Source organism: Erinaceus europaeus, chromosome 1 (assembly GCF_950295315.1).
Source record: "Erinaceus europaeus chromosome 1, mEriEur2.1, whole genome shotgun sequence".
Classification (NCBI taxonomy): Eukaryota; Metazoa; Chordata; class Mammalia; order Eulipotyphla; family Erinaceidae; genus Erinaceus; species Erinaceus europaeus.
The window spans coordinates 89,513,590-89,540,389 of NC_080162.1; the positions used below are offsets into that span (position 1 = coordinate 89,513,590).

General features: G+C 46.1%; 2 protein-coding genes and 1 long non-coding RNA gene across 4 annotated transcripts; all 3 read right to left on the bottom strand.

The window, feature by feature from the left end:
* Positions 1 to 1,500: 1,500 nt before the first annotated feature.
* Positions 1,501 to 9,486, bottom strand: KCNS1 (potassium voltage-gated channel modifier subfamily S member 1). Its single transcript, XM_060190651.1, has 2 exons — positions 7,621 to 9,486; positions 1,501 to 4,442 (listed from the first exon to the last, which is right to left on the bottom strand). Exons 1-2 carry the CDS (start codon positions 8,674 to 8,676, stop codon positions 3,972 to 3,974), a joined length of 1,527 nt encoding a protein of 508 aa, XP_060046634.1. The 5' UTR covers positions 8,677 to 9,486; the 3' UTR covers positions 1,501 to 3,971.
* A 2,449-nt stretch (positions 9,487 to 11,935) lies between these two features.
* On the bottom strand, positions 11,936 to 14,561 carry LOC132541916 (uncharacterized). Its single transcript, XR_009553026.1, has 3 exons — positions 14,407 to 14,561; positions 13,861 to 14,049; positions 11,936 to 12,157 (listed from the first exon to the last, which is right to left on the bottom strand). It is a non-coding gene; the product is annotated as an uncharacterized LOC132541916 (long non-coding RNA).
* A 4,688-nt stretch (positions 14,562 to 19,249) lies between these two features.
* Positions 19,250 to 24,891, bottom strand: LOC103120441 (WAP four-disulfide core domain protein 5). 2 transcript variants are annotated; one of them, XM_060190665.1, is made up of 4 exons: positions 24,663 to 24,887; positions 20,329 to 20,466; positions 20,112 to 20,252; positions 19,250 to 19,920 (listed from the first exon to the last, which is right to left on the bottom strand). In XM_060190665.1, exons 1-4 carry the CDS (start codon positions 24,745 to 24,747, stop codon positions 19,916 to 19,918), a joined length of 369 nt encoding a protein of 122 aa, XP_060046648.1. In that variant the 5' UTR covers positions 24,748 to 24,887; the 3' UTR covers positions 19,250 to 19,915. The 2 variants fall into 2 exon arrangements, with proteins under 2 accessions (XP_060046648.1, XP_007530928.1); XM_007530866.2 differs by lacking the exon at positions 19,250 to 19,920 and having other exon boundaries at positions 20,092 to 20,252; positions 24,663 to 24,891.
* Between the last annotated feature and the right edge of the window lie 1,909 nt (positions 24,892 to 26,800).

Below are 26,800 nucleotides of genomic sequence, written 5' to 3' on the forward strand. Positions count from 1 at the left end.
CCACCCCATGTTGTCTGTTGTGTCTGTTGCAGATATGAACACAGGTACTGTGCCCTCCTCCCACCAAGAGACACAGGACCCAAAGCAAATCAGCCTCTCTCTCCTAGGACTAGACCTGTGAGCAGAATAATAGAAGGAAGAAAAGTAAATGGAGGTGGACTATTTGAATGGCAGTGTCCCAAACAGAAGGTTTAAAGGCCTTGCTATTTACTTCTCAAGCTTCACCTGGTCCCTGTATCCCCTGTGTATTGGTCAGTCAGCAATTTTTTCCTTTTTTTTCTCCAGGGTTATTGCTGGGGCTCAGTGTTTACACTACAAATCCACTGCTCCAGGAGGCCATTTTTGTTGCTTTTGTTTTTGTCATTATTGTTATTGCTGTTGGATAAGACAGAGAAATGGAGAGAGGAGGGGGAAGACAGAGAGGGTGAGGGAGACACCTGCAGACCTGTTTCAATGCTTATGAAGTGATCCCCCTGCAGGTGGGAAGCTGGGGTTCAAACCAGGATCCTTACACCAGTCCTTGTGCTTTGCAACATGTGTACTTAACCTGCTGTGCTACCACCTGCCCTCCAGAATTTCTTTTGACTGAACTTAGCCAAGCCCCCAGAGATATGTCTATATTCTAATTGCTGGAACTCATAAATGTTACTTTATCTGGAGAAAGGATCTTTTTTGAAGATATGATTAAGGGTTTTGAGTTCATTTTCAATTATACAAGTGGGCACAAATGTCATTACAAACAAGAGAAAGACACTAGGAGATTTAGGAGATGACTGAGGCAGGATCACAAAGTAAGAAAGGCCAAGGAATGCCAGCGGTCACCAACAGCTAGAAGGAAGGAGAGGGTCCACTTTTATGGCTTCCAGTGGGAGAATGGCCTTGCATGCTGGCACCTTGCTTTTTGATTTCTGGCTTCCAGAACTATGAGAGGATAAATTTTATTGCTTTTAAGCCACAGGAAAGAAATGAACATTCTAATAAACTCATTTTTTAATGTCAGTTTCTGTTGCTTGCAATCAAAATGCGTTAATTCTAACAGTTTTTGTCACTTCAGATATTGAGGCTAATGAAGTAACCTTCTGACCAAGTTAGTTCCAGATAGATTCCTACCACTGACAACTTGTGTCAAATCCAAGCTTGAGACCAAATCCAAGCATAAATGGACTCTGAGGCATTCCATGTATTAGCCACCTCCCCAGTCATTCAGCATGCCCAGTCATTCAGCATGGGCATGTCCCCAGGCCCAGACTCTTCACCTGCATGACGATTTCCACTGATGCATGAGAGTGGGAGTTGCTGCTTTCCCACAAGGGTCACATAGCCATGATCCTCGCCTGAACTTTCCCCAGACTGACATCAAGAACTTGTCTGTGGCATCATAAAGTCTGAAAGCTACCTGACTCCTGGGTTTGTTCAGCAAGACCACAGGGAGGTGCATGTAGCCCTCCTGGTCTCTATTCCACTAAGAGATGAACATGTGGGAAGGTTGCTGTGTGCTTCTATCTGGGGTCCAGCTACACACAAGGCCCTGTGTATAACATGAAGCCTTCACATGTGTTGTTCCCTTTGCTTGGAATACACCTCCTGCAATCTTAATTGTCTAATTAGATATCCATACAGTCACAGATTGTTACCACTTTTCCAGAAAAGTCTTCTCTGGTCATCTTGATTAGTGGTCCCCACAGCATTATACATACAATTCCCTGTACTTAGGTAGAGTTCATTATTGCCTATATATGTGACTCTTGGGTTAAAATTAGTCTGTAAGCTTCACAAGTATAGATATGCATATACATATACACATATATATTATTTGCCATTTTTATCATTAGAATTTAGTAAGCAGTTAAAAACTGAAGGCCATGTAGAAAAGTCAACCTGAGCTATGGTTGGAATACACAGTGGTGTTTGTGTATGGGGTGGGGTGCAGGGGGAGGCCATTATGGGGAACTGGAGAGTACATGCATCACCTGAAGCTATTCAAGTTGAAAATATAAGCTAAATGTACTTATTCAGCTAAGCAGAACATGTCTGTGAGCCACATGTGGAATCCCAGCTTATGGCTCTCCCAATAGATATTCATTCAATGAGTAAAGAAATCTACAAGGAAGTCATTGTGAAGGCTCTGAAAAATGGGGGGGGGGGGAAGAACTGAAATGTTCTATTTTTTTGCCTTGTCTACACTCACTAGGACAGGATCTTCTCCTCTCCTGCTATGTACTATTTCCCCCCAGTACATGGTTCAAAGTAAGCACTACACATCGGCTGAATCGTTCAGCATTACTAAATGCCTACTGTGCACCAGGCCTGGGCTCAATAGGACTAGGTCTTCCAGCTTGACAGTGTGGTGGGACAGACAGAGCCACATGAAGCAATGACAGTACAGGATGACTGTTCTACCAACAGGAGGTGAAAAGGGCTACAGAACCCTTTCCTCTCCACTCGCTCAGCCTATGGGGAAGGGATACAGCAGTAAGTATGACAGCTCTGTGCCCCAACTATGATGAGGGCAATGGAGCTGACCAAAAGGAACTGGAGTCTCAAGCATCTGCCTGGGTAGGGCGAGAGGCCTTCCGGGGGGGCAGAAAGGAACTGTCACAGCCAAGTTGAAAAATCCTGTGTGTATGTGTGTGTGTGTGGGGGGGGGGGTCAGAGTAAGTGAGGGGGATGGGTGTCAGTATGTGGCAGTCTCTTATTACTTCAGAGAAAAACTGGCTTTAAATCAGTGCCTCCCCTACTCTAATTGGCTGTCATCTCTCTTTGGGGCACGAACTGTGACCATTTGGAAGATGGGCTAAAACCGCGAAGTAAAACAGGTATCTTCCCACTTTACAGAGATGTTCCAATACCTGATAAACATTGCTTACTTAGTTCGCAAACTTGCAGGTTCTGGGATGGCTGGGTGGAGACATCAGACCAGAGCCCTTTCTGCATCTCTATCTAGCCCCAGGAGGACACTGCAAGAGACTGTTTAGAAAATCCCACTCACAAGACTGCCGAGCTGGTGTAGTGGCTCTGCCCATGGACTCTGAGGCAGACAGAAAATCCCCACTCACCTCAGGGTGGGGTGGTGGCACACCCAGTTAAGTGTATATCTTACAATGTGCAAGGACCCAGCTTCAAGTCCCTGATCCCCACCTGCTGGGGGGGAGGATGCTTCACAAGCAAAGAAGCAGGTCTGCAGGGGTCTTTCTTTCTATCTCCTATCCCCTCTCAATTTCTCTGTACTGTCACATAAAATAGAAAAGGAAATCCTGCTCACCAGGAAGGGAGGCCACTCCCCCTTTCTTCCTCCCAGACCTCATCTTTGAGAACTGACTCTGGGTGGAAATTCTTGCAAAGGAATCACAGTTGAGGTTCGGGGCTCCCAGTAGGGAATTCTGTCTAGTCTTCCTTAGCTCTGACAGAAGTTTTAAACATCATGTCTTAACTCTGGGAACCCAAGAACCCTCCAAAACCACAAGCCAACTATATGAGGTCAGAAGAGAGGTGGAGTGAAAGTATTACTGGTCCTAGTAGACAATAAACAAGACTCCCAACTTGGTCCCACCACTTCTCCACAGGTGACAGTGGCTGTCAGTGAGCAGTGAAATGGAGGCACCTCTTGGAACCTCAGTTACCTCACTAGTGAAATGAGGGTTAATCCTCACCTTACAACACAGGACCAAGTGTGAGATGACTAGCAGACAAGGAGGTGCTCAGGAATTGTTAGCATCCTCTTTCCCTGGCTCATGCTGGCTTCACAGGTGGCTTGGAGGTTGATTTATAAACATCTCTGGGTTTCTCTCCAGGTGCATAGACTCCTGTCCCAAGTCTTTGGGAGAAGAAATGCAACCTCTGGGACTTAATTCTCAGGCCAGGTGTGGATAGTATGAGAGGCCAAGCTATGAAGAACTTAAGCAGAGGATGCATCTCAGCTCTGCTTCAGCTGACTCTAGGGATGCAGAAAGGTAGGGTTTGGAGACCTGGTTTTAGTAAATCTGAGAGTTTGGAGGTCTATCAGGGACTTGGGCTTCCAGGTCTGTAGACCTTCCTTCTTGGGATGTCTCATGGGATGTCTCCAGAGACATGTCTGACACCCCATTAACGCTGCTCAGCAAGTCCTCAAACTCCTGGTGGTCGCTGTTGCGCACAGCTGCCTCCAGAGCCTTCTGACGCCGATAGAAGTGGGAGAACTTGTTGAAGATAATGGTGATGGGGAGCGCGACCACCAGGATACCCCCAAGGATGCAACCTGAGGCTGCTAGCTTGCCAGTCACTGTCACTGGCACCACGTCCCCATAGCCCACGGTGGTCATGCTCACTGTGCCCCACCACCAGCAGGCTGGGATGGTGTCAAAGCCCACATCCTCCTCCTTCTCAGCAGTGTAGGCCACACCAGAGAACACTGACACACCCACGGCCAGATACAACAGTAAGATGCCCACTTCTCGGTAGCTGTGCTGGAAGAGAATGTAGGAAACCAAGTCAGAGCTGGATGGATTGATAGGTTTGCAATTGAGCATATAGGGGAAACTGAGGCCCGGAAAATAGAAGGGATAAACCCAAAGTCATAGAGGAAGAGTTGGTGCCACATCTTGGTCTACTGACTCCAAACTAGTATCTCTCATTTACAATACCCCTCGCACTGAACACAGACTTAATTTCAAGGTACCATTTAGGTCACAGTTGCTTCTTCTAATGTGGGGGATGCCAGAGGCACCAGCCAGCTCATAGAGTCTGTGATGTTTACATTGTTGGAGAACTAAGAGAGAATCATAGTTCATATACCACAATGCAAAGAGTTGGTCTCATGTTCTTTGATTTCATGTGCTTTTGACTGATCTATCACATTTCTGACAAGTAAAAAATTATTTTCTGCCTCTCAGGAATGCTAAGAGACATGTGCTCCCCAGACCTTTCATAGACTATGCCCACCTAAGTATGTGTATATTTGCTTTGCCCCTGAAGTCAAGCCTTAGGGCTGTAGTTCTCAAGTATGGGAAAGTCTGTTCTTTTCAGGTACATTTACCAATGTTGGGAGGCATTTTTGACTGTCAACACCAGGACATCTAGGGGTAGAGGTCAGGAATACTGTCATATGCTTAACAATATAGAGGATGACCTCCAAACCAAAGAATTATCTGATCCCACATACCAACAGTGAAGAGTCTGAACACAGTCTCTTAATTTGTGATGTGAGGAGAACTCTGTAAAGATCTTATTTCAAAGACAGCCTAGCTGAGTAAATCTAAGGTAAGGCCAGAGAGTCTGCATTTCTAGCAAGCTTCTACGTGATGAGAGAGCTGCTGCTGGACAGAAGCCTTAATCTGAGTAGCATGGCTCTCCTCACATTTTGTATCTGTGTCTTAGACTCTGACAGCCTTCAACAATACTCATCTCTTTCCTGGTAGAAAAATCTCAGAGCATCAGGCTCCCAGTTTCCCATACAGTGTAGGCAAGTCCTCTTACATGTATTAGGGCAGAAAAAGCTGCACTTACTGCACACCAGCAAAAGGTCTCTTTTTCCTAGAAAGACAGTGAGTATAGGGAGACTGGCTAGTGAAATTCTTTGTACCTGTCCATTGCCCTATAATTCTTTGCTGATTACTCTTCTGGAATAATTGCTGGGACATTGCAAGGATACACTATGAGGTCCAATAAACCATGAGTGGGAAGGATTTTTCAGCCCCTTCTAGGGAACTTTAGTAGGGCTTCACTGAACTTAAGAGAAAGACCATGAGGTGCTGGAATCAGGCTCAGGAGGCTTCTTCTCTGGGTTCTTCCTTTTAATCACTGAAGAAACTCCCACAACACTGTCATCTCTCCTTGGAGTCTCTGTAAACTTCTTCCATTTAGCCCCTAAACAGACTCTTTTCCCCTGGGGGAGTCTCAGGTCAATTGCTCCAGGCTGCCCTTGAGCCTCGTGAACCTCATCACCTGGTATTCCCTTTCCTCCCTGGCCCTTCTCAACACTCACTCTGCTCTTTCCCCCAGGGCCTTTGTCCAAACTGTCTACATTTCCTTTCCCTTCTCAAAATCAGGCTCAATAATTTAACCCTCACTCCCAGTGCGGTGTCTGCCACAAGAAAGCTGCTTAAAGCACCACAACCAAGCTTTTAAAAGCCAACCCTTTTACCTCAAGTTCTTTGTTATGGGAAGGGAATAAATACCAGCATCTTCCTAAGGAAGTTGTCCTGAGGAGAAATCGATAATGGATATAAACCCGACACAGAATTAACAGCAAGTGTTAGTGTTCGGGCTATCGCTAGATTCGGCCTGTGAAGGATGACCCATACAATTCTGTGCTGCCTCCAGCCCCTGCCACCAGAAAGGATCAGTGGGGTAGCCAGTTAGCATCCCATTCTACATATTTCATGCAGTTATTTAATGTCTGACATATTAAAAAGTGGCCTTCTTCTTCCATTTCACTCCCAGAAATAAAGACAAGTGAAGCAGCATCTAACTTTTCTTACCCAGGAAATAAAGATGACAGAAAGCCCTTCCTCTTCATGGCTATTGGAAAGGTCAAACTGGGGGGGGGGGGGGTGAGAGGTGGTGCACCTGCTTGAGGTGTGCGTGGACTCGGGTTCAAGCCCCTGGTCTTCCTGAAGGGAGGAAGCTTCACGAGTGATGAAGCAGTGCTGCTGGTGTTTCTCTCCTTTTTTTTCCCCCCCACCAGAACACTCCTTAACTCTGGCTTATGGTAGGTGGTGCAGGGGATTGAACCTGACACTCCGGAGTCTCAGGCATGAGAATCTCTTTGCATAACCATTATGCTATCTATCCCAGCCTCTCACTCCCTATCTCCCTCTTCCCTCTGGATTTCTCTCTGTCTCTATGCAACAAATTAAATATGTATCTACAATACATATAATAAAATAAAAATACAAATATATAAAAATATAAGTAAGCATAATACATATATAAGTAAATGTAAAATATGTATATTATATATAGTGTAAAGGTCAACCTGCACCTGAAATGGCACAGAGGTCATCACCTGTAAACCTGAGAGGGCACAAAGGTCATCACCTGGACACCTGTGGTGGCACAGGGATCGTCACCTGGATACCTGAGGTGGCACAGAGGTCGTCACCTGGACACCTGAGGTGGCACAGAGGTCGTCACCTGGACACCTGAGGTGGCACAAAGGCTGTCACCTGGACACCTGAGGTGGCACAAAGGCTGTCACCTGGACACCTGAGGTGGCACAGAGATCGTCACCTGGACACCTGTGGTGGCACAGAGATCGTCACCTGGACACCTGAAATGGCACAGAGGTTGTCACCTAGACACCTGAGATAGCAGAGAGGTCGTCACCTAGACACCTGAGAGGGCACAGAGGTCATCACCTGGACACCTGAAATGACACAAAGGCTTTCACCTGGACACCTGAGAGGGCAGGGAGGTCGTCACCTGGACACCTGAGGTGGCACAGAGGTCGTCACCTGGACACCTGAGGTGGCACAAAGGCTGTCACCTGGACACCTGAGATGACACAAAGGCTGTCACCTGGACACCTGAGGTGACACAAAGGCTGTCACCTGGACACCTGAGGTGGCACAGAGGTCGTCACCTGGACACCTGAAATGATGCAAAGGTCGTCACCTGGACCCCCTGACCCCACCCCCGGCCCACCTTGAGCGTGGCGCCCAGCGAGCGCAGCCCGGTGGAGTGACGCGCCAGCTTGAGCACGCGGAAGATGCGCATGAGGCGGAATACCTGCACCACCTTGCCCAGGTCGCCCAGCTCGTCGCCCAGCTCGTCGCCGTCCGCGTCGCCCGTGCCGCCCGCGCTGCCCCCGCCGCCCAGCGCGGCGCCCGCCAGCAGCGTGAGGTAGAAGGGCAGCACCGACACGATATCGATGAGGTTGAGCGGGTGGCAGAAGAAGCTGCGCGCGCTGGGCGCCAGCAGGAGGCGCGAGGACACCTCGAAGCTGAACCAGGCGATGCAGAAGTACTCGAGGCGCCGCAGCACCGGGTCGTCGCGCGCCTCCTCAGCGCTGCGGCCCGCCGCCACCGCGGCCACGGCGGCCGCCGCCTCGCGGGCCTGGTACTCGGGCAGGCTGTGGATGCACATGGCGGCGATGGAGGCGAGCACCACGCCGATGGAGACGCAGCTGAAGAGCTTGCTGGGCAGCGAGTAGCCGGGGTTCTCCATGGTGAGCCAGAGGCGACGGCGCAGGCGGCCACAGCGCGCCTCCCCGTAGCGCGCCAGCTCGCGCTGCACGTCCGAGATCTCGTCGGGGCCCGGGTCCACGCTGCTCGGCGCGTCGCTGTCCTCGTCCCAGGCGCGCGGCCGCGCCACCCGGCGCTCCAGGTAGCGCGAGCGGCAGCATGCGGCCAGCGCGCCCTCGCCCAGCCCCCAGTAGTCCGCCTCCTGCCCGAAGGCGAAGACGCACAGCTCGTCCAGCACGTGCAGGTGGCCGGTGCGGTAGAAGTGCAGCAGGCCCAGGAAGAAGCCCGGGTGGCGGTCGAAGTAGAACTCGCGCGCCGCCGCGTCGTAGTCGTCGCACAGGCGACGCGCCTGCTCCTCGGACACCGCCGCCTGCAAGCGGCCCAGGCGCGTGCCCGGGAAGCGCGCCAGCGCGCGTGCGCTCAGCCGCCGCCGCACTCCGCCCACGTTCACCTGCAGTGCCTCGTCGCTTCGCCGCCAGGGGGCGCCGACGCCAGCCCCCGAGGACTCGCTCACCATGGTGGAGGAGCTCAGGCCTGTGGGCAAGGAGGGGCTCACTGAGGGGGTTCCGGACCTCCTTTCCAGGAACCCCCCGTGCTCTCTTCCTGCCAAGTATATTAGAAGTTCTGCTTGAAATGGGCGGGGCACAGCGCGTTAAGTGGCCATGGCTCAAAGTGGAAGGACTGGCATAAAGTTGCCGGTTCTAGCCCCGGCTCCCCACCTGCAGTGAAGCAGGTCTGCAGGTGTCTATCTTTCTCTCTCCCTCTCTGTCTTCCCCTCCTCTCTCCTTTTCTCTCTGTCCTAGCCAGCAACAACAATAATAACAACGATAAACAACAAGGGCAACAAAAGGGAATAAATAGCCTCCAGGAGCTGTGGATTCGTAGTGCAGGCACCGAGCGCCAGCAATAACCCTGGAGGCAAAAAAAAAAAAAAAAAAAAGTTCTGCTTGAGGTAGGTGTCTAGTGAACCTCAGACTCGGTTTTGAAAACCGATTTCTCGTCCCCCCCCCCCCCCACTGGGGCACTGCGGTCAAATCTTTGAGCCTCCACACCCCCACTTCATTGACATAAACAGAGGCTAAGCTGTGCCTTGGAAGCTTATAAAAACGGTTGCATGGTCAAGTGTTCTGGCATCTGATGAGTGCTTTTACTTACGTTCAGAAAACTACTGTGAGATTTTGGTCATGTGAGTACCTGAGGCTGTTTCCTCCTCTGCAGAATAGGGGTGGTGCATGCCAGCAGGTGGTTGGGTGAACCAGTTAAGGCAGTCGTCCTCACAGTGTGATGTGCCCAGGCATCAGCATCACTTGGGGATCTCTCTCTCTCTCTCTCTAGCTCTCGCTCTCTCTCACCATAGCACTGCTCAGCTCTGGCTTATGGTGGTGCTGGAAATTGAACCTGGTTGCACAGAACCTCAGATATGAAAGACATTTTGCATAACCATTGTACAGTGTCTCCATCAGGTAACTTGTTAAATGTGCAAATTCTCAGGCTGCTCTAGAATTGCAGGAGCAAGACTTCTGGGGTGTGGAGAGAGGCCAAGGAAGAAGGAAAGAGACCACAGCACTGAAGCTTCCTTCAGTGCAGCGGGGACTGGGCTCAAACTTGGGTGACACATGGCAAAGTAGTTCAGTACCCAAGTGAGCTATTTCCCTGGCCCCGTCTAGTGGGCAATTCTAATGCAAAGTCAAGCTTGGGAGCCATTGGTTTAGACTATTTAATGCATTGTAGAATCATTCAGACTTGCCCTTGGATTTGACTCCCTCATGTGACCTTGGTCAAGTCTTGCCATGTTTCTGAGATTCTTATCAAATGGAGATAAAAATATCTTCCTCTGTGGTTAAAAAGATTAAATGACCTAATGTCTTTATCAGGTCTAAGTTCCAGAAAGGAGTAAATTGTCTTCCTATTTCACTATCCACAGGACTCCAGCAAGCCTTCGTTTATCTTTTCCTTAGATGACCTGCAACCTTGAGGCAGCTGCTTTCCTCTAGAACCACACAATGTAGACAACAGGACCTATCCACCCAACCCCTAGTCCCTAAGAAAGACTGGAGGATTAAGGTAGGTTATGAACCAGCTCATCCTTAATGTTTGCTCAGGGTATTTTACACTCTTTCACTGCCTCCAGTCTGCAAGCTCTGCAGGAGTTAAAGCCTGACCTTCAGTAATTTCATCTGCTACACAAGTTCAGTGATGCCTGCTTCTGCAGGGTGAACCAGGAAAGTGGAGTGTGCAGCTGGCCTTCTCTGGAAGGGAGTGATTAAGTTGCTCTTTACTTACCTGGTTTAGCATTGAATGGGTCAGGCTGCACTGTTAGCTTTGTCACTTGTATAAACTCAGACCTGTCTCCTCCTGCTCTGGGCTTTAGCTCTCTTATCGATAGGATAGAGATAATAACACTTCTGACAAAGGGATGTATGCAGAGCCCCTGGACCAGAAGAGATGTTCAGTAAATTGTTGGTCACTTGCATTTTCTTCTGACCAGACCTAGGTTCTAATTTTGACTCTGTCTCTACTGTCAACCTTGAGTGAATCCATTCCCCCTCTTCAGAGCTTTGGGTTCCCAACAGCAAATTGGGGAATGTATATCATCCTTTTAGGACAGGTTGTGAATATTTAATGGGGCAAGATGTTTGTTGGCGACATAGACCCCTGGCCCCTCATTGGTGCACAAAAAAAAAAAAAAAAAAAAAAATCACCCCCATCCCTCCACCTGGTATTGTTGGCTCCCCAAGATGAAGTTTCTAATCCCTTTCCACTACCTATCAGCTGCAGAAGGTTGGGCAAATTCCTTCCTCTTCCCAAAATTTGCCTGCCTGCTATGTGAAGTGAGATAACTCAACAAGCAGTTCCAGACAAGAATCTGAGTATCTGTAAGAAAGGTGGAATTATTTGTTCAAAATTATCTCACTAGTACATACAGGACACATGGCAGGGAAAGTAGGCCTCTTTCTTTTTTATTTCTCTCTCTCTCTTTCTCTCTCTCTCTCTCTCTCTCACACACACACACACACACACACACACACACACACATTTTCTTTACCTTTTTTCCCAAATTCACTCTCCACACACCTAGTAAGTGTTGGTAAGTTCTCGGGGCTCTCTGGACACTTAATGCCAACAACAGTGCTTTCTAATCCCATTTCACAGATGAACAAAAAGGACCAGGCCCCAAAATGGGTCACCTCACATGACTCTCTCCCTGGGGCAGGCATGTCGTTGTACAGAGGGAGCCCTGGCCCTAACCAAACCTGGGATTCCCCCCTCCCTTTCCACTCTTGCACCTCCGCCCCTTCCTTGGACCCGCCCCCTCCCTCAGGTAGGCCACCTTACCTGTCCAGGAACCTACCCGGGGCCCTCTGGGCTCCTGGGTCCCCAAAGGCTCCAAGACTGGGAGTCACTGGTCGTGCCCCGGCTCCTCTGCCCGGCGGCTCCGCCGAGTCTAGCAGCAGCCCGAGGTCCCGCTGCCCCCTCCTTCCCCGTCTTTCTCTATCCCCCGCGGCTGAGGCCGCATTGATCGTTGCCGGTGGAGGGAGGGAGGCCGCTGGGCGGCCTGAGGCGGTGGTTTCTATTCCTGACTCTGTTGGGGGTTGGAGGTGATGTCTGGAGACTGGATACAACTGCCCGGCACCCCCCCCCCCCCCAAGCCAGAGGTCAATGGATGAGAAGTGATTAAGGAATCCGGATCTCCTCTGCCCCTCAAGAGAGGGATTTTGGCTGGAGCTTCTTTGACAAAGAAAAAAGAAAAAAAAAAAAAGGCACTTACTTGGCTTCAGGTGACTTACATGAATTATTCCTGGCACAAATCTTGACCAGGACAGTTTTTTGCATCTCATTCTGCAGTAATCCATTGAGGGCACTTAGTTAGGAGTTGTGAACCTGGGATTGGGACATAGTCTGTGCTAGGAACTGGAAAGCGTGACCGCAGTCTTGTAGGAACTCAAGGCTCAGCCTAAGTGGTCAACACTGGGCTCTTTTCCTGGTCCTAGTGTAGCCTAAAAGAGATTGTTTTGTCAGTTGAAGTTCAGTATCTTCACACAACGACCTGCTTTCCAAGCATGTTGTGAAGGGGAGAATTGTTCCAAAGAGCTTTGTCAAGGTGGCATGTTCTATTTATTGAGTGTCTCTACTGTAGGACTGATTAGAGAGGGCATTGGACACTAGGACTTGGATACAAAAAAGGACTTCTGCTTTACAAATACTGTTTTTAATAATGATGGTTCTTCTTCTTCTAGCATTTGCCCTTCTTCTGTAGCCAGTCAACAGCGTCAGGTTGAGCCTGATGTAAAGTTTCGAGACCTCCTTTGAATCTGGAGAGGTGGCAGTCATTGACTATGTGGGTCATAGTCTGTCTGTAGCCGCAGGGGCAGTTCGGGTCGTCTCTGGCTCCCCAGCGATGGAACATAGCGGCGCACCCAGCATCAACTGAGCACTTACTCTGGGCCAAGTATTCTACAGTCTTCTTATTGAAACTGCAATTATTATTCCAGTCTTACAGAAATGAAATGTATGGCTTTGAGTCATATGGCCATCTTCTGCATCCTTTAGGCCAGGAATAATTTCCCTATTATTCAGTGGAAAATATTACAAATCACATATATAGTTAAACTGTATCTGACAGTAACATTGAGTAGCTGGGGAGATAGTTGAACTGTAGACTGGGTACAACTGCCTGGCACGCTCCACCCCGAAGCCAGAAGTCAATGGATGAGGAGTGATTTAGGAGTCTGGATGCCCCCCTGCCCTTCAAGAGAGGGATTTTGGCTGAAGCATCAGAAGTTCATTTCTGAGGTTTCTGGTTTGATCTCTGGAGCCACATGTACTCAAGTGCTGTTTTGTTTTCCATCTCTCTCTCTCTTTCCTGTTTCTTGTTGATACATATGAAACTCTCTCACATTTAATAATAAAAATTAATCTTTTAAAAATACTTAAAAGAAATAAAAAGCAGGCGGGGCCAGGTGGTGGCTCACCTGGTTGAGTGCACATGTTACAATGCACAAGGACCCAGATTCAAATCCCCGGTTCCCACCTGCAGTGGGAAAACTTTGCGAGTGGTGAAGTAGGGCTGCAGGTGTCTGTCTCTTTCCCTATCACCCCCTTCCCTCTCAGTTTCTGGCTGTCTCTATCCAAAAAATAAATAAAAATAATAAAAGATTTCTTTAAAAATAAGCAGGTGAAATTGACTAATATAGTATGTTTTGTTTAATACATACTCCATATTGAAATATTATTTAAGCATGGGATCACTAAATAGATTATTGAGATAACTTATTTCTTCTTCTTCTTCTTCTTCTTCTTCAACTTCTTCTTCTTCTTCAACTTCTTCTTCTTCTTCTTCTTCTTCTTCTTCTTCTTCTTCTTCTTCTTCTTCTTCTTCTTTTTTCCGTAAGAGCACTGCTCAGCTCCAACTTAAGGTAATGGGTGACTGAACCTGGGACTTTTGAACCTCAGGCATGAAAGTCCCTTTGCATAATCATTATGCTGTACCCCCCAACCATATCTTTATATTTATATATATTGAATATATTTATATTCAAAACTCAGTGTTTTAGCCCTTTATTTCTGTGTTATACACTGAGATGAACATAGCAACTTAAAATGTATTTTATTGCAACAAATAAAGATTTTATCATCTCACAGTTTTCATTGGTCAGAAGTCAGGGCACAGTGTGAGCAAATTCTTTACTTGGGACCTCACCTGAAATGAAGTCAAGAGATTGGGGGTTTGAGGTTCTCTTCCAAGTTCACAGGTAGTGGGTAGAATTTATTTAATTTTGTGTAGAGCTCTACTCCTAGAGTCAGTCTGTCTGAAGCTTTTTGCTACATGACACCATCAGCAGTTGATGTTTGCTTTGTTGCAAGAAAGTTGGAGTGTTGGTATGCAGATCTGTGAACAGTCAACAAAGTGTCATCCTTTCAGTGGATTCACCTGCTTAGGCCAGGTCCATTCAGGATTACCTCCCTTTTAACATATAATAACACCCACAGGTTCATTTATACTCAGAGAAGAGGAGATTATGTACCCTTCCACCCCCAAGTCAGGGAATTCCTTCTGGAATTGGGTAGGTAGGTTCCAAAAAGAAAGACATGCCTGTTTCCCAGATTGGGGTTGGGTATGGAATGAGGGTCTGGTTTCATTCCTAGATTATGCTGTGGGAGGTAAATTGGGTGCTGGGTGAACTAGTGAGTGATAGAAGTGGAAAGAAGGGCATATGGATCTCTGGGGCTAAATAAGTACCCATACCTTTTATGTTTATACTGTGGGCGAGTTATCTCCTCAATTCTTTAGTACTTGGTCAGAAATGGATATCTAAATCCATTGGTGAGTGTGATGTCTCAGACTGCAGAAATATCTGAAATTAAATAGAGTTGGATGTGGCAAGAAGTCTTTAGAATGTCTCCAAGTGATGTCTGCCTTCTGGTATTCGTGCCCTTTTATAATCTCTTCTCCTTGAGACTGGGTGGCAATTACTGATTTGCTTCTAGTGAGTATGACAAAGATGATGGAATGTCATTTCCTGGATTTGGTTACATAAGATTGTGACTTCTTGCTAACTCTGATGAAGCAAACTGCTATGCTGGAAAGACAAGGAAATAAGGTTGACTTCCCACCAACAAACATCTAAGAACTGAATTTAGTCCAGCAACCTTCAAGGAATTGATATTCTTTCAACAGTCACAGAAATTTGAAAATGGATCCTTCTCCACTTGAGGTTCAGATGAGACCTCAACCCTGATCAACACCTTGATTTTAGCTTATTGATATCCTGAAGTTGAAAATTTAGCTAAATGTGTATAACTTTAAGCTACTGTATCTGTGGTAACTCAGTACACAGTAACAGACAACTGAGATACCAGGCTGAAATCTGCCTTTCCCACTGACTTGCTGTGTGGCCACAGTCAGGTGATGTCTCCTCTTGTAATTTTTTATCTTTTTTATCTGCACAATCACCTACCTTTCAAGGTTGTGGTGAGGAGTATCACATGTTATTCCTCCTCCACAACAACTCGTTCTTCCCTTCCTTTACCCAATATATCAGTTAGGATTTAATTTAGTTGCAAGAACAAAAACTGAATCCTAATTTGGTCAGAAAGGAATTGACTCTTGGTTGGGGTGGGAGAGTGAGGAACACTGAAGGGCTGGTGCAGGTGCTCCTTCTCACTTCCTCTGCCACTCTCCTTGTGTGACTCTCATCCTTGTAGCAGATGATGTCAGTGCCTTCCCTATATCCCTGTGATCCTTCTACCACATCTATGCACACTGGCTCCCAGTATACTTTCTGTTCCAATACCTAGTATCAGTATCTCTTTATCAAAAAACTTTTGTAAGGCCGATGCAACCTACTCTACCTACACACAGCACATGGAAATGTATGTGTCTCCCACCCAACTAGTTCTTTTTAAAAAATTTTTTATCTCCAGGGTTATTGCTGGGGCTCGGTGCCTGCACTACAAATTCACTGCTCCTGGAGGCTTCCCCCCCCCTTTTGTTGCCCTTGTTGTTTATCATTGTTATTGTTATTGCTGTTGGATAGGACAGAGAGAAACCGAGAGAGGAGAAAACCAGGGCGGGGGTATAGAAAGACAGACACTTGCAGACCTGCTTCACCGCTTGTGAAGTGACCTCTCTGCAAGTGGGGAGCCAGGAGTTTGAACCAGGATCCTTATGCCAGTCCTTACGCTTTGCGACATGTGTGCTTAACTGTGCTACTGTCTAGTCCCCTCCCCCACTAGTTCTTTAAAAGTTATTTATTCATTAATGAGAGGGGGGCTAGGATTTCTCTCTGGATGGTTGGGGGGAAGATGGTGGACTGAGAGGGGGGCTAGGAGAGAGAGAGAGAGAGAATAAGAGAGAGAATGAGAACCAGAGCATTACTCTGGCACATGCAGTGCTGGGGATTGAACTCAGGACCTTATGCTTGATAATTCAATGCTGTAGCCACAGTACCAGTATAATTCAATCCTCTAGGCAGCCCCAGTAGTTATTTTTTAACACATCTTTTTAAAAATTTATTTTATTGGATAGAGGCAGAAACTAAGAATAAAGGGGAGAAAACAACAAGGGCAACAAAATAAATAAATAAATAAAATTAAAAAAAAACTAAATCAAACTTAAAAAAAAAAAGAATAAAGGGGAGATAGAGAGATAGATAGATAGAGACCAGCAGCACCTTTTCATCACTCATGAAGCTTTCTTCCTGTAGGTGAGGACTGTGGGCTTGATCCTGGGTCCTTGCACATGGCACCACTGTCCAGTCCACCCACTAGTTCTTAACTCATGATCATAGAGCACATTCTCTAACTCACTTGGCTTATGGGGTCAACTTTGAAGAGCCACCTAGACTTGTCTCTAGAACCATCTCTGTGGGACCTTGATAGATGTCACACCCTTACTGGCCTCTTTTCCTTCCTCTACTCTCATATCCATTTTTTTCTTGGGAACGTTTCCAAGCCATCACCATCAAGATGAATCTTGATATTTGCTTCTGGGGAGCCCATGAAAGACAGTCCTTATTCTAGTGGCTATTCTAGTGGCAACAGCCATGTTTAAGAGAGGACAAAGGGTAAACGGAGAACAGGCAAAGCTGAGCTGTCCCATTTGTTAGGAAAGCATTAACTTCCTGGGGATTATGTTTCCTGGAATTTCTGATTTGTCCACCCTGGGGAATTTTTAAATGTTTAACCTGAACTAAAATATAAAGGATAGGGGGCTGGGCAGTAGCACAGCAGGTTAAGCGCACATGGTACAAAGCACAAGGACCCATACTTGAGCCCCCAGCTCCCCACCTGCAGAGGGGTTGCTTTACAAGCTCACAAGTGGTGAAGCAAGTCTGCAGGTATCTATCTTTCTCTCCCCCGCTCTGTCTTCCCCTCCTCTCTCCATTTCTTTCTGTCCTATCCAACAACAATAACAACAATAGTAACAACATGGGCAACAAAATGGAAAAAAATGGCCTCCAGGAACAGTGGACTCGTAGTGCAGGCACAGAGCCCCAGTAATAACCCTGGAGGCAAAAAAAAAAAATTAAGTAAATATAAAAAAGTAAAAATTAAAGGATAATATTCTTATAGTCAAGTATACAACTCTTTTTTTTTTTTTTTTTTCCGCCTCCAGGGTTACTGCTGGGGCTCCGTGCCTGCACCATGAATCCACTGCTCGTGGAGGCCATTTTTTCCCCCTTTTGTTGCCCTAGTTGTTGTAGCCTTGTTGTGGTTATTGTTGTTGATGTCATTTGTTGTTGGATAGGACAGAGAGAAATCTAGAGAGGCGTGGAAGACAGAAAGGAGGAGAGAAAGATAGACACCTGCAGACCTGCTTCACCACCTGTGAAGCGACTCCCTGGCAGGTGGGGAGCCAAGGGCTCGAACCGGGGTCCCTACACTGGTCCTTGCGCCTTGTACCACATGAGCTTAACCCACTGCACTACTGCCCGACCCCCACAACTCTTTTTTTATTTTATTAGTGGTTTAATAGTAATTTACAAGATTATAAGATAATAGGGATATAATTCCACACCACTTCAATCACCAAATTTCTGTACCCCTACCCTCCTCTACTGGTAACCACCATAGTTCTCCCAAGGTCATAGATATGGGTTGAATGTGTGTATATATGAGTTTACAACTCTTAAATTATAATTTATATTTTTTTCTGAATGAAAACAGCACAGCTCATTGTGTTACATTACTGAATTAAAAATAGAAAAAGAGCTGGAGTTGCTATAGAAAATTGCTCAGTCATCAAGGGCCAGGTGGTGGTACACTGAGTTAAGCACACATAGTACAATGTGCAGGGACCCACGCAGGGATCTGGATTCCAGGCCCCCACCCCCCTGCAGGGGAGATGCTTCACAAGTGGTGAAGCAGGTCTTCAGGTGTCTATCTTTCTCTCTCCTTCTCTATCTCACCCTTCTCTCTCAATTTCTCTCTGTCCTATCGACTAAAAAAAGGAAAGTGATCTTTTATGTGTTTATCACTGTAACTGATTGCTTCTGCTTTGTCATTCACATTTCAGTCTTGTCTGGTCAGCTGTATGTCCTCTGAAGCTGACTAAACATGAACCTTTATTCTCCAGTGTAGGGGGGATGCTATATTTTATTTAATTTATGTAACTTTTCTTTTAGTTGGAGGGGGGAGAGATCTGAAGATGAGAGACACCACAGCATCATTTTACTGCTCCTGAAGCTCCCCTGTGCAGGTGTTCCCATGTGGTGGTCAGGGGCTCAAATCTAGGTCCTTGTACATAGTGAAATGGTGGGTGAACTATCTCTGACCCCCAGTGCTATGCTTTAAAAAGTTAAATTTGAACTATAGAGACACATCTGTATGAATATCGATTTAGTCAAAATAAGTTCAATTTATTGAGATGCTTGCTAAAGAAAGATAGATTTTTGAAAAAAAAAAAAAAAAGAAAGAAAAGAAAATGGTTAATTTATATTTATTTCATGTGATATAGTTTCATAGAAAGGAGACAGAAGCCAGAATACCACTCTGGTAAATGTGGTGCTGGAAATCAAACTATGAGCCTCTGGACCTGGGATTACCAATTATATCTGCACCGGTGACTTCCCAGCAGTCAACTTTACCAGGGCACAAGAAAAAATTCAACAGAAACAGCAGAGAGGAGTTTGCCTGTCTTCTTCTCCTCAAAGTAAGTCTAGGCTAGGAGAAACAGTCAAACACCCAACTGTTTGGGTCCAAGAACGTCCCTTGAAATGACTGTCATTCCCTCGGTAGCAGCCCCTTCCTCCTCATTAGTTTTTGACTACTAACATGTCCCAAATCATGACACAATGAGAGATTACCCAATGGTGGTCATAGACTCTACCATAAAGAATGACATCACAATTATTCCAATGTAATTTCTCCAAATGTGGAGCAATCTGAAATAATAGTTGTAACATTATCTAACAGTGACTCTTGGAGTAAGAAAATAATTCTCTCCTCAGTTCTGACTATACCAGGAGGAATGTTTCAAGTTTAGAAACCCCTGTATTTTTTAACATCTCTTCAACCCTTGAGATTTTTTTTTTGTTACTACAGAGACAGTCAACTTCAGATGCACAGTCTGCCAAGGTGACCAGAAGTTAGCAACATTATTTGATCTGATATGGTTTATTTTAGTGGAATTTAGCTGTTTTGTTGCATTTGATTTTCACAATTACATCCTGTTTGTGGCAGGTCACTTTTTAAAATTCCACTTACAGTTATGGTGTCAAGATTCTGAAGTGAACTTACATATAAAAATGAATTTGATTTAGAGAAAACATTAGGTAAACCATAGCACAGGCAGTACACAAAATGTCAAAATGCTCTTTTGTGGGAATGGCACAAAATTGGAAGGGGCCTTTTGATAGACTGTTGTTTAGCAAACTCTACTTAGAGTATACATTAGGGTTTGAAGTGCCTGAGTAAATGACCAGAGGTCCACAAAGAGGAGTGTTCCCAAAGTGGACCTTTTAGATGGAAGAGGTACATGTACAGAGAGAGTGAATGTGGGTGTTGGGAGGCATGAGCTCTGTTGGGCAGTGAGAAGATGTGATAGAGTCCTGTGTGGCTGTGGGCCTTGACTCCTCAGAGGAGGAACTGGGTGGGCCTGGGTGGACTTCAGGGGGAGAGGCAATTGGCCAGCTTTTGTTGGAAATTCAGAGGAGATGGTATGTCTGGGTGTCAGGGTCCCAGACCCCTCCTTGTTGTCTCTTCTTGTCGGGAACCCCATCCTGAGGCTCAGAGTCATGGATACCAATCCAGAATTATCCTGAGAAGAAAGAAGGGAAAGGTTAACCCCCTCCCACAATAGGACTCTGAAATCTGGGCTTGACAGCCTATCCAGGTCACTAGGAGGCCCAGGCTTCTGCAGAGATTTGATAAGGCACTGTACTGGAAGGTTAATTTCACAATGGGGTCCAGAGAGGGAAAAAACATGCCTTCAGCCTGTGGGAGCCATACCTCTGGCAGGGTTGCGGCAGTCCCGGCCACATGCAGTGAGGCAGCACTTCTTGCTGCCCTTGCAGTCTGAGTCCTTATTGCACAGGTGCTGCACAGGGCTGTGGCATTGCAGGCGATCCTTAGGACAGCTGCCCACCCTCACTGTAAAAAAGGGCTAAGGTGAGCGCTGCCTGATTGGCCAGCCAGCCCTGGGGTTTGGGCAGTTGGTGGGTCTCACCTGAGATCTTAGGTATACACTGGCGGAAGCAAGCTTTGCTGCAGCACTTCCTGTTTGTAGGACATTGACTGTCGTTCAGGCACTGGTCAGGCACAGATAGGCAGGGCCCATCATCTGGTGGACAACTGCCAGACTTCTCTGTGAGAGAGTCCCCCACATTCAGAGTTAGTTAAAAAGCATGGACCTGGGAAGCACAAGCTCTGAATTTTCCACCCCTTACTTCTTCTTGCTTGTCCTTTGGCATTTTGTTTTTGGACTACAAATTTCAGTTTTCTGACTATGAAATGAGAAGCCAGACTCCTTTCTCCTATGCCTAGTTTGAGATTCAGATGACACAAAAGTTAAAAAGAATAAAGTACAAACTCACCACAGTGGCCAACAAGGCCACACTTATTCTCTCTGGCCTCATCTTCTGCACATGGCTCCAGATACCATCCAAATCACCTCTCTATGCAGGACCTGTATTTCACTGTGCCCTTTCTCTGGTGCCTGACATCCGCTCCCTCCTCCCACACACACTTGGTTAGGTCATCAGGTCTCAGCTGAAATACCACATCTGCAGGAGACCCTACTTCTCTGACCTCGGGTGAACTAGGTCAGTCCCCACCCCACTTTTGTGTACTCCCAAAGGTTTCTTGTGTTCCTTGGCTGTATGTTCTGAAAGCAGATGCCATGTCTGCTTTGCTTACCATGAAGTCAAAGAACAGCCTTAACTCCAAGCCCAGCGACTATTTGAAAGAAAGGGTTTTGAAGAGAGACCCTGAATGTGGGCATATTGTCACCAGCCAGGTGCACAGTCACCCAGGCATAGTTGGCCATGTCTGTACAGTGTGTTTATCACTGTTGCCAGTGCCATTGTTTCTGAACCCTTTGTAACTCCATCTTTGGGAGCCATTCTCTGAAAGACTATGGCATATTTTGTCCCAGAACCTATCTAAATGCCCTTCTTGTTGGGGCTTTGGGTTGTTTCCTAATTTCAGGCAAGAGATTTGAGTATCTTATTTCATTTAGAGGGAGAAACCAAGGCCTGAAAGGGCAGTGGTTGTCCACATCCACAACAAGCAGAGGAAAGGCATAGAGTTGAATGTCCCAAGCCAGCATTTATCTGACTTCCCTACCTCTCTGCTTTAGAGGCCTTTGAGCTTTAGGGATGTGGACTGGTCCCAGGTCTTGTTTCTATCTGGTATTTGAGAAAAGGTTCAGGAAGCCTGTGGCAGATAAATCTGGCGCTGTGGCTTTTCAATAACTTACATTTTATTAATGAGACAGAGAACCAGAGCCTCATTCTGGCACAGGTGATGCTGGGGTTCAAACACAGGACCTAAGGGCCAGGTGGTGGTGCACCTGGTTGAGCACACATGTTACAAACATAGGACCTCATGCTTCTAAAACCAGCACTAGTCACTGTGTCACCTCCTGGCTGCCAGTGCTATGACTTTATCTTTGTACCTATTTCTCTCCCCTCCAGCCTCTGATGTGGTGCTGGCTGCACAAATTGTAGCCATCTTGATAATATGGCAAGTGTTCAAAGTCAGTCACACCTTGCTCACATGGTAAGTGCTCAAAGTCAACTGCAGTACTTTGTTTGGGTTTAATTACACTGAATTGCTGCTCCCTGCTGGAGAAAGAGTAGCTTAGCTTGTGAGGGAGCCTCCTCCTCTGTTGAGCTTCTCCTTCCAGGCTGGGGGTTGCTGGAAGGCTCACTAAAGTTCAAGACATGCTCTATTCAGACATGCTCAATCATCAGGACTAGACACAGCTGCCTGCAATGAAATAGGGGGCTGGGGGGCTGCAGGGAACTTGTCCCTGTAAACTGGGATAAAGTGAATTGAATCAGGTCATAGAGCCAAGGAGGGCTGAGGAGATAGCAAAATGCTTATGCAAAAAGTCTTCATGCCTGAGAGACCAAAGGTCCCAGGTTCAATCCCCAGCACTACATAAACCAGAACTAAACAGTGCTATGATAATAATAATAATACCAATAATAAATTATAGAGTTAGGGATAATTTCTGGGAGGAGGGACCAGGTATTGAGCCTGGAGTGGCAGTTGGACAGGATGAGAACAGACATTTCAAATGGGGCGAATCATGGCAGCAACAGCATGAAGGCAGGGATAAAAGCCTGGAGTGTGCAGGGACAGTATAAAGGGATCTGGTAAGTCTGTGTCTTTTCTAAGTCTCTCTCCAAATCTAGGCTTCCCACCCACCGATGGACAAGAAGAAGCACAGTCATCTATGCACTTGTAGTCATACAGATGTGTATGTCTTATGAATGTGTCAAGTCAGAAATGAAAGAATCATACCCAGACACAGTTAAATATACACATAGATAAATGCACAAATAAGCAAACACACACACACACACACACACACATACAAATTAGCTGTGGGCCAAACTATGTGAAACTGCTGATAGTCAACTGTTCTGATCTACAGCAGCAGTCTTATCCAGTGGAGCTATCCATGTATATACATGTAGATATCTGCAAGCTTATTACATATGTATGCTAACACAGTCATGTAGGTACAAATGATCTGAGACACAGACACACAGGCATACTGTTACATATATATACTCACATGTGACTGTACACACAGATGCATTCGTGCATAGCCATGCAGCCACAGATATGTAAATATGTGGCATGTGTGCATGTGTAGCAGAGACTGTGCACACACAGTCATATGCCAGAGCTGTGCTACACAGACACAGATGTACTCATCAACACCGCCCGACTACTGAAGGCCATTTGTTAAATACTTGCTAGGTTTCAGGGACCATGGCAGGCTCTTTCTGTCAGAGACACACAGACATTTGAGGTGGGGAAGGGCTGGGTATTTGCAGACCATAAATCAAGATTTCCCTCTCCTCAGCCCCATCACACCTTTGTTGTCTGAATTCTTTGGGTGCTAGCTCTTACCTCTGAGCAGCTGGGCTGAGTACTGGGGTGCTCTCTCTAAATACCCCCAAGCAGCTCCACCCACATAATGCTGCATATTACTGTGTGTCAGGCTTTTTATTCCTTAAGATGCCATTTACTCTTGAGAGAGGAGCACAAAATCTTGTTTTATAAAGAGTAATTAAAAAGAAGAAGGAGAAGAAGAAGAAGAAGAAGAAGGAGAAGGAGAAGGAGAAGAAGAAGGAGAAAAGAGTGACTTGAGGAGATGAATCTTTCTGATTCCAAAGACCTGTACTAAGGTACCACCTTGATACTAACTCAGAGGCAGTCTTTGGCTGTGGGCAAGCAGTTACTCATGGACCTTCAGTTTTGTCATTTTCAAAATGGGGATAAAAATAGTCCAGCCTCTCAGTATGGCATCGAGAAGGAATAAGATGATGGCATGTGAGTCACAACTAGCACAAAGTCTGGTCTTGGAACTTGCCAGCATCTTAGCTGCCTCAGCCTTCATAGCAGCTTATGTCCCAGAGAGTCAGCACTACCTCTGAAGAAAGTACAGAGGGGCAGGCAGAGACGATGCAGGGGATTGCTCCCCAATTCCGAAGGGGGATGGAGACCCATCCCATTACTGTTGTCTTTCCCCGTGGCCATGCCAGGGCTGCACAGGTGAATGTAGGTCAGAGTATTCCAGCCTTAAAAAGGGATGGAGGTGGAGGCCTCACCTAAGTGGGGAGGCACCTGTCTAGCTGCTCTGGCAGCCTTGGGCTGCCTCACCTGTCAACAAGTTAGCTCCACCCTCTTTGGGGAGGTTTGGTAGATGAGACGTGAGGATAGAGCTTTCTCTCAACAGATCCCAAATCCCAGAAACCATGCTTTTACACAGCTCCTGAGTCCCTTCCATAAACTGGGATGGAAACAAGAGGATCAGGGTCCATGCCAGGCAGGGCCTGGTTGGCCACAGAAAATGAGAGAGTCATTTTGAGACCATATGGTTCCCCAGATACAGATATAGCTCCATAGAGACAACTTCAGGAGAGCAAGCACATGCAAGCTTGCTGCCCACCCCAATTCATAGAGACACACATGTTCATCCATGTCGAGACACAGACTCAGATACATGCATACAATCATTCCAAAATGTACATGTGCAGGCACAAAGATGGACATCAACACAGAGATAGTCCTACATATCCACACAGTCCCACACTCAGACGTGTACACAGGCAGAGAAAACAACCAAGAAACAAACAGGAAGACATATGCAGAAACAGATTCAGGCTGGTGTGAAGATATACACAACTCAAGAAGAACTGGAAAGTAGAATCAGACATCCCAAACCACACAACTATGCTGGCTGTCTCCCCCTAAACCCAAACTCTCACCAGTGAGGTAGAACACACCTGTTCTTTGGAGCAGAGGAATCTATCCACTCACCTTTCTTCCTTCTGCCTGAGGCAGCAGGTAGCTGGATTCCCAAAACCAGGAGGGCCCCCAGGAGGAGGAGGCTTTGCATTCTCATGTTTCTGTTGCTGGCACCTGTTAAGACCAGGGCCCAGGGGCCCCTAAACACCTGCAGCTCCAGGGAGGCTAAAGCAGCTGAATCAGGGAAGGAAGGAAGGAAGGAAGGAAGCAGGAGTGGATGGAGTAACCCATGCCTACCTTATCCTGGCCCCACCCCCAGTCTTAGAGCCTCCAGGGACTGCTGTTTGTGTAAGAACAGAGATTGGGAAGGGCAGGTCCTGGACGCTGGGAGATTAGCATCAACTTCTGACTTGGGCTATGATCTTTGGGCCTTAGTTTTTCTTATCTGTGTAAAGGGTGAAGGTTGTTTAGCCAGATATCATCTTTCCTAGTTCTCTAAGATCTGGAAAACCCTGCAATGGCTCAGGCAGGGTAGAAAAGTTAGCTTTGAATACGTATATATATCACATCATCATGGATATTTGAAACTAATATATCAGTTATATCTTAATTTAAAAAGCCCAAAACCAAAATAGAGAAAGCAAATGCTAGATTAAAGGGCATGATTATAACCCAGGCCAGTCAAATAGTATTTCATAAAGAAAGTAAATGAGTTTGTTGAGTCTCTATGTGCTGTGCAGTAGATGACATCTTTTGATTTTGCCAGACTAGCATCCCTTCCTTTGATGGAGTCATTGCTTCCTAATTCCTGTAAATCTTGATGGTTGACAATCACTGGGTACTTCCTCTATCACAGGAAAGTACTAATTTAGAGTCCTATGACTGTAACATATGTCACTACCCTAGGACTCTACCCTGCCTACCTCTCCACTTCAGATCCTAAAAAGAGAACAGATCTGAGGTTGGACAGTACAGCACCTTGTTGAGCACACACATTACCATGCTTAATCTGGTTCAAGCCTCCAGTCTCAACCTGCAGGGAAGATGCTTCATGAGTAGTGAAGCAGTGCTGCAGGTGTCTTTCTTCCTCTTTATTTCCTTTTTCCTCTCAATTTCTCTCTGTCCTAACAAACAGATAAATATTTAACAGATCTTCTTGTGAAATACATAATGTTAAAAAATAAATAGAATATTTGCCTGTAGAATATAGTGTCTCACTGTAATATTTCTCTGAAAATTGGTGGAGAATATTTCATTATATGACTAAAACTATATTTCTTTATGTGTGTGTGTGTGTGTGTGTGTATGAATGACTTGATTTATGTGTTTTTGTCCATATTCATTGGAGGCATTTTATTTTATTTTCTGTTTTTATTCATTTATTTATTTATTTTGCCTCCAGTGTTGTCACTGGGCCTTAGTGCCTACACTACAAATCCACTGCTTCTGGAGGCCAATTTTTCCATTTTGTTGCCCTTGTTATTACTGTTGTTATTGTTATTGATGCTGTACAGGACAGAGAGAAATAGAGAGAGGAGGGGAAGATAGAGAAGGGGAGAGAAAGACAGACACCTGCAGACCTGTTTCACTGCTTGTGAAGCGACCACCCTGTAGGTGGGGAGCCAGGAGCACTAACTGAGATCCTTATGCCAGTCCCTGTGCTTTGCACCATGTGTGCTTAACCTGCTGTGCTACTGCCTGGCCCCCTGGGATTTTATTTTTATTGAGTTTGAACTATATATATATTTTCATTTATTTATTATTGGATAGAGACAGAAAGAAATTGATAAGGGAAGGAAAGATAGAGAGGGAAAGAGAGAGACACCCGCAGCCCCGCTTTACCATTTGTGAAGCTTTTCCCCAGAAAGTGGAGGCCAGGGGCTTGAACATGAGTCCTTGAGTACTGTAATGTGTGTGTTTCACCAAGTGTGTCACCACCTGGCCCTGTTTCTATATTAAAGATACACATGCCATACATGACAGGAATTTATTATGTCAGACATTCATTTTGTCAGGCAGACTAAGGGATGAATTCCAGTGCCACCCTATTCTACCTGTGTGACTTTGGATAAGTCCTAATCTTTCTAACCAATGTACTCTTCTATGAAATATAGATAGTAATATTAATTTGTAGGATTATTTTCAGGGTTTAATGAGATGAACATGATAAATTCTTTCCTTCTTTCTTCCTTCCTTCCTTTCTTTCTTCC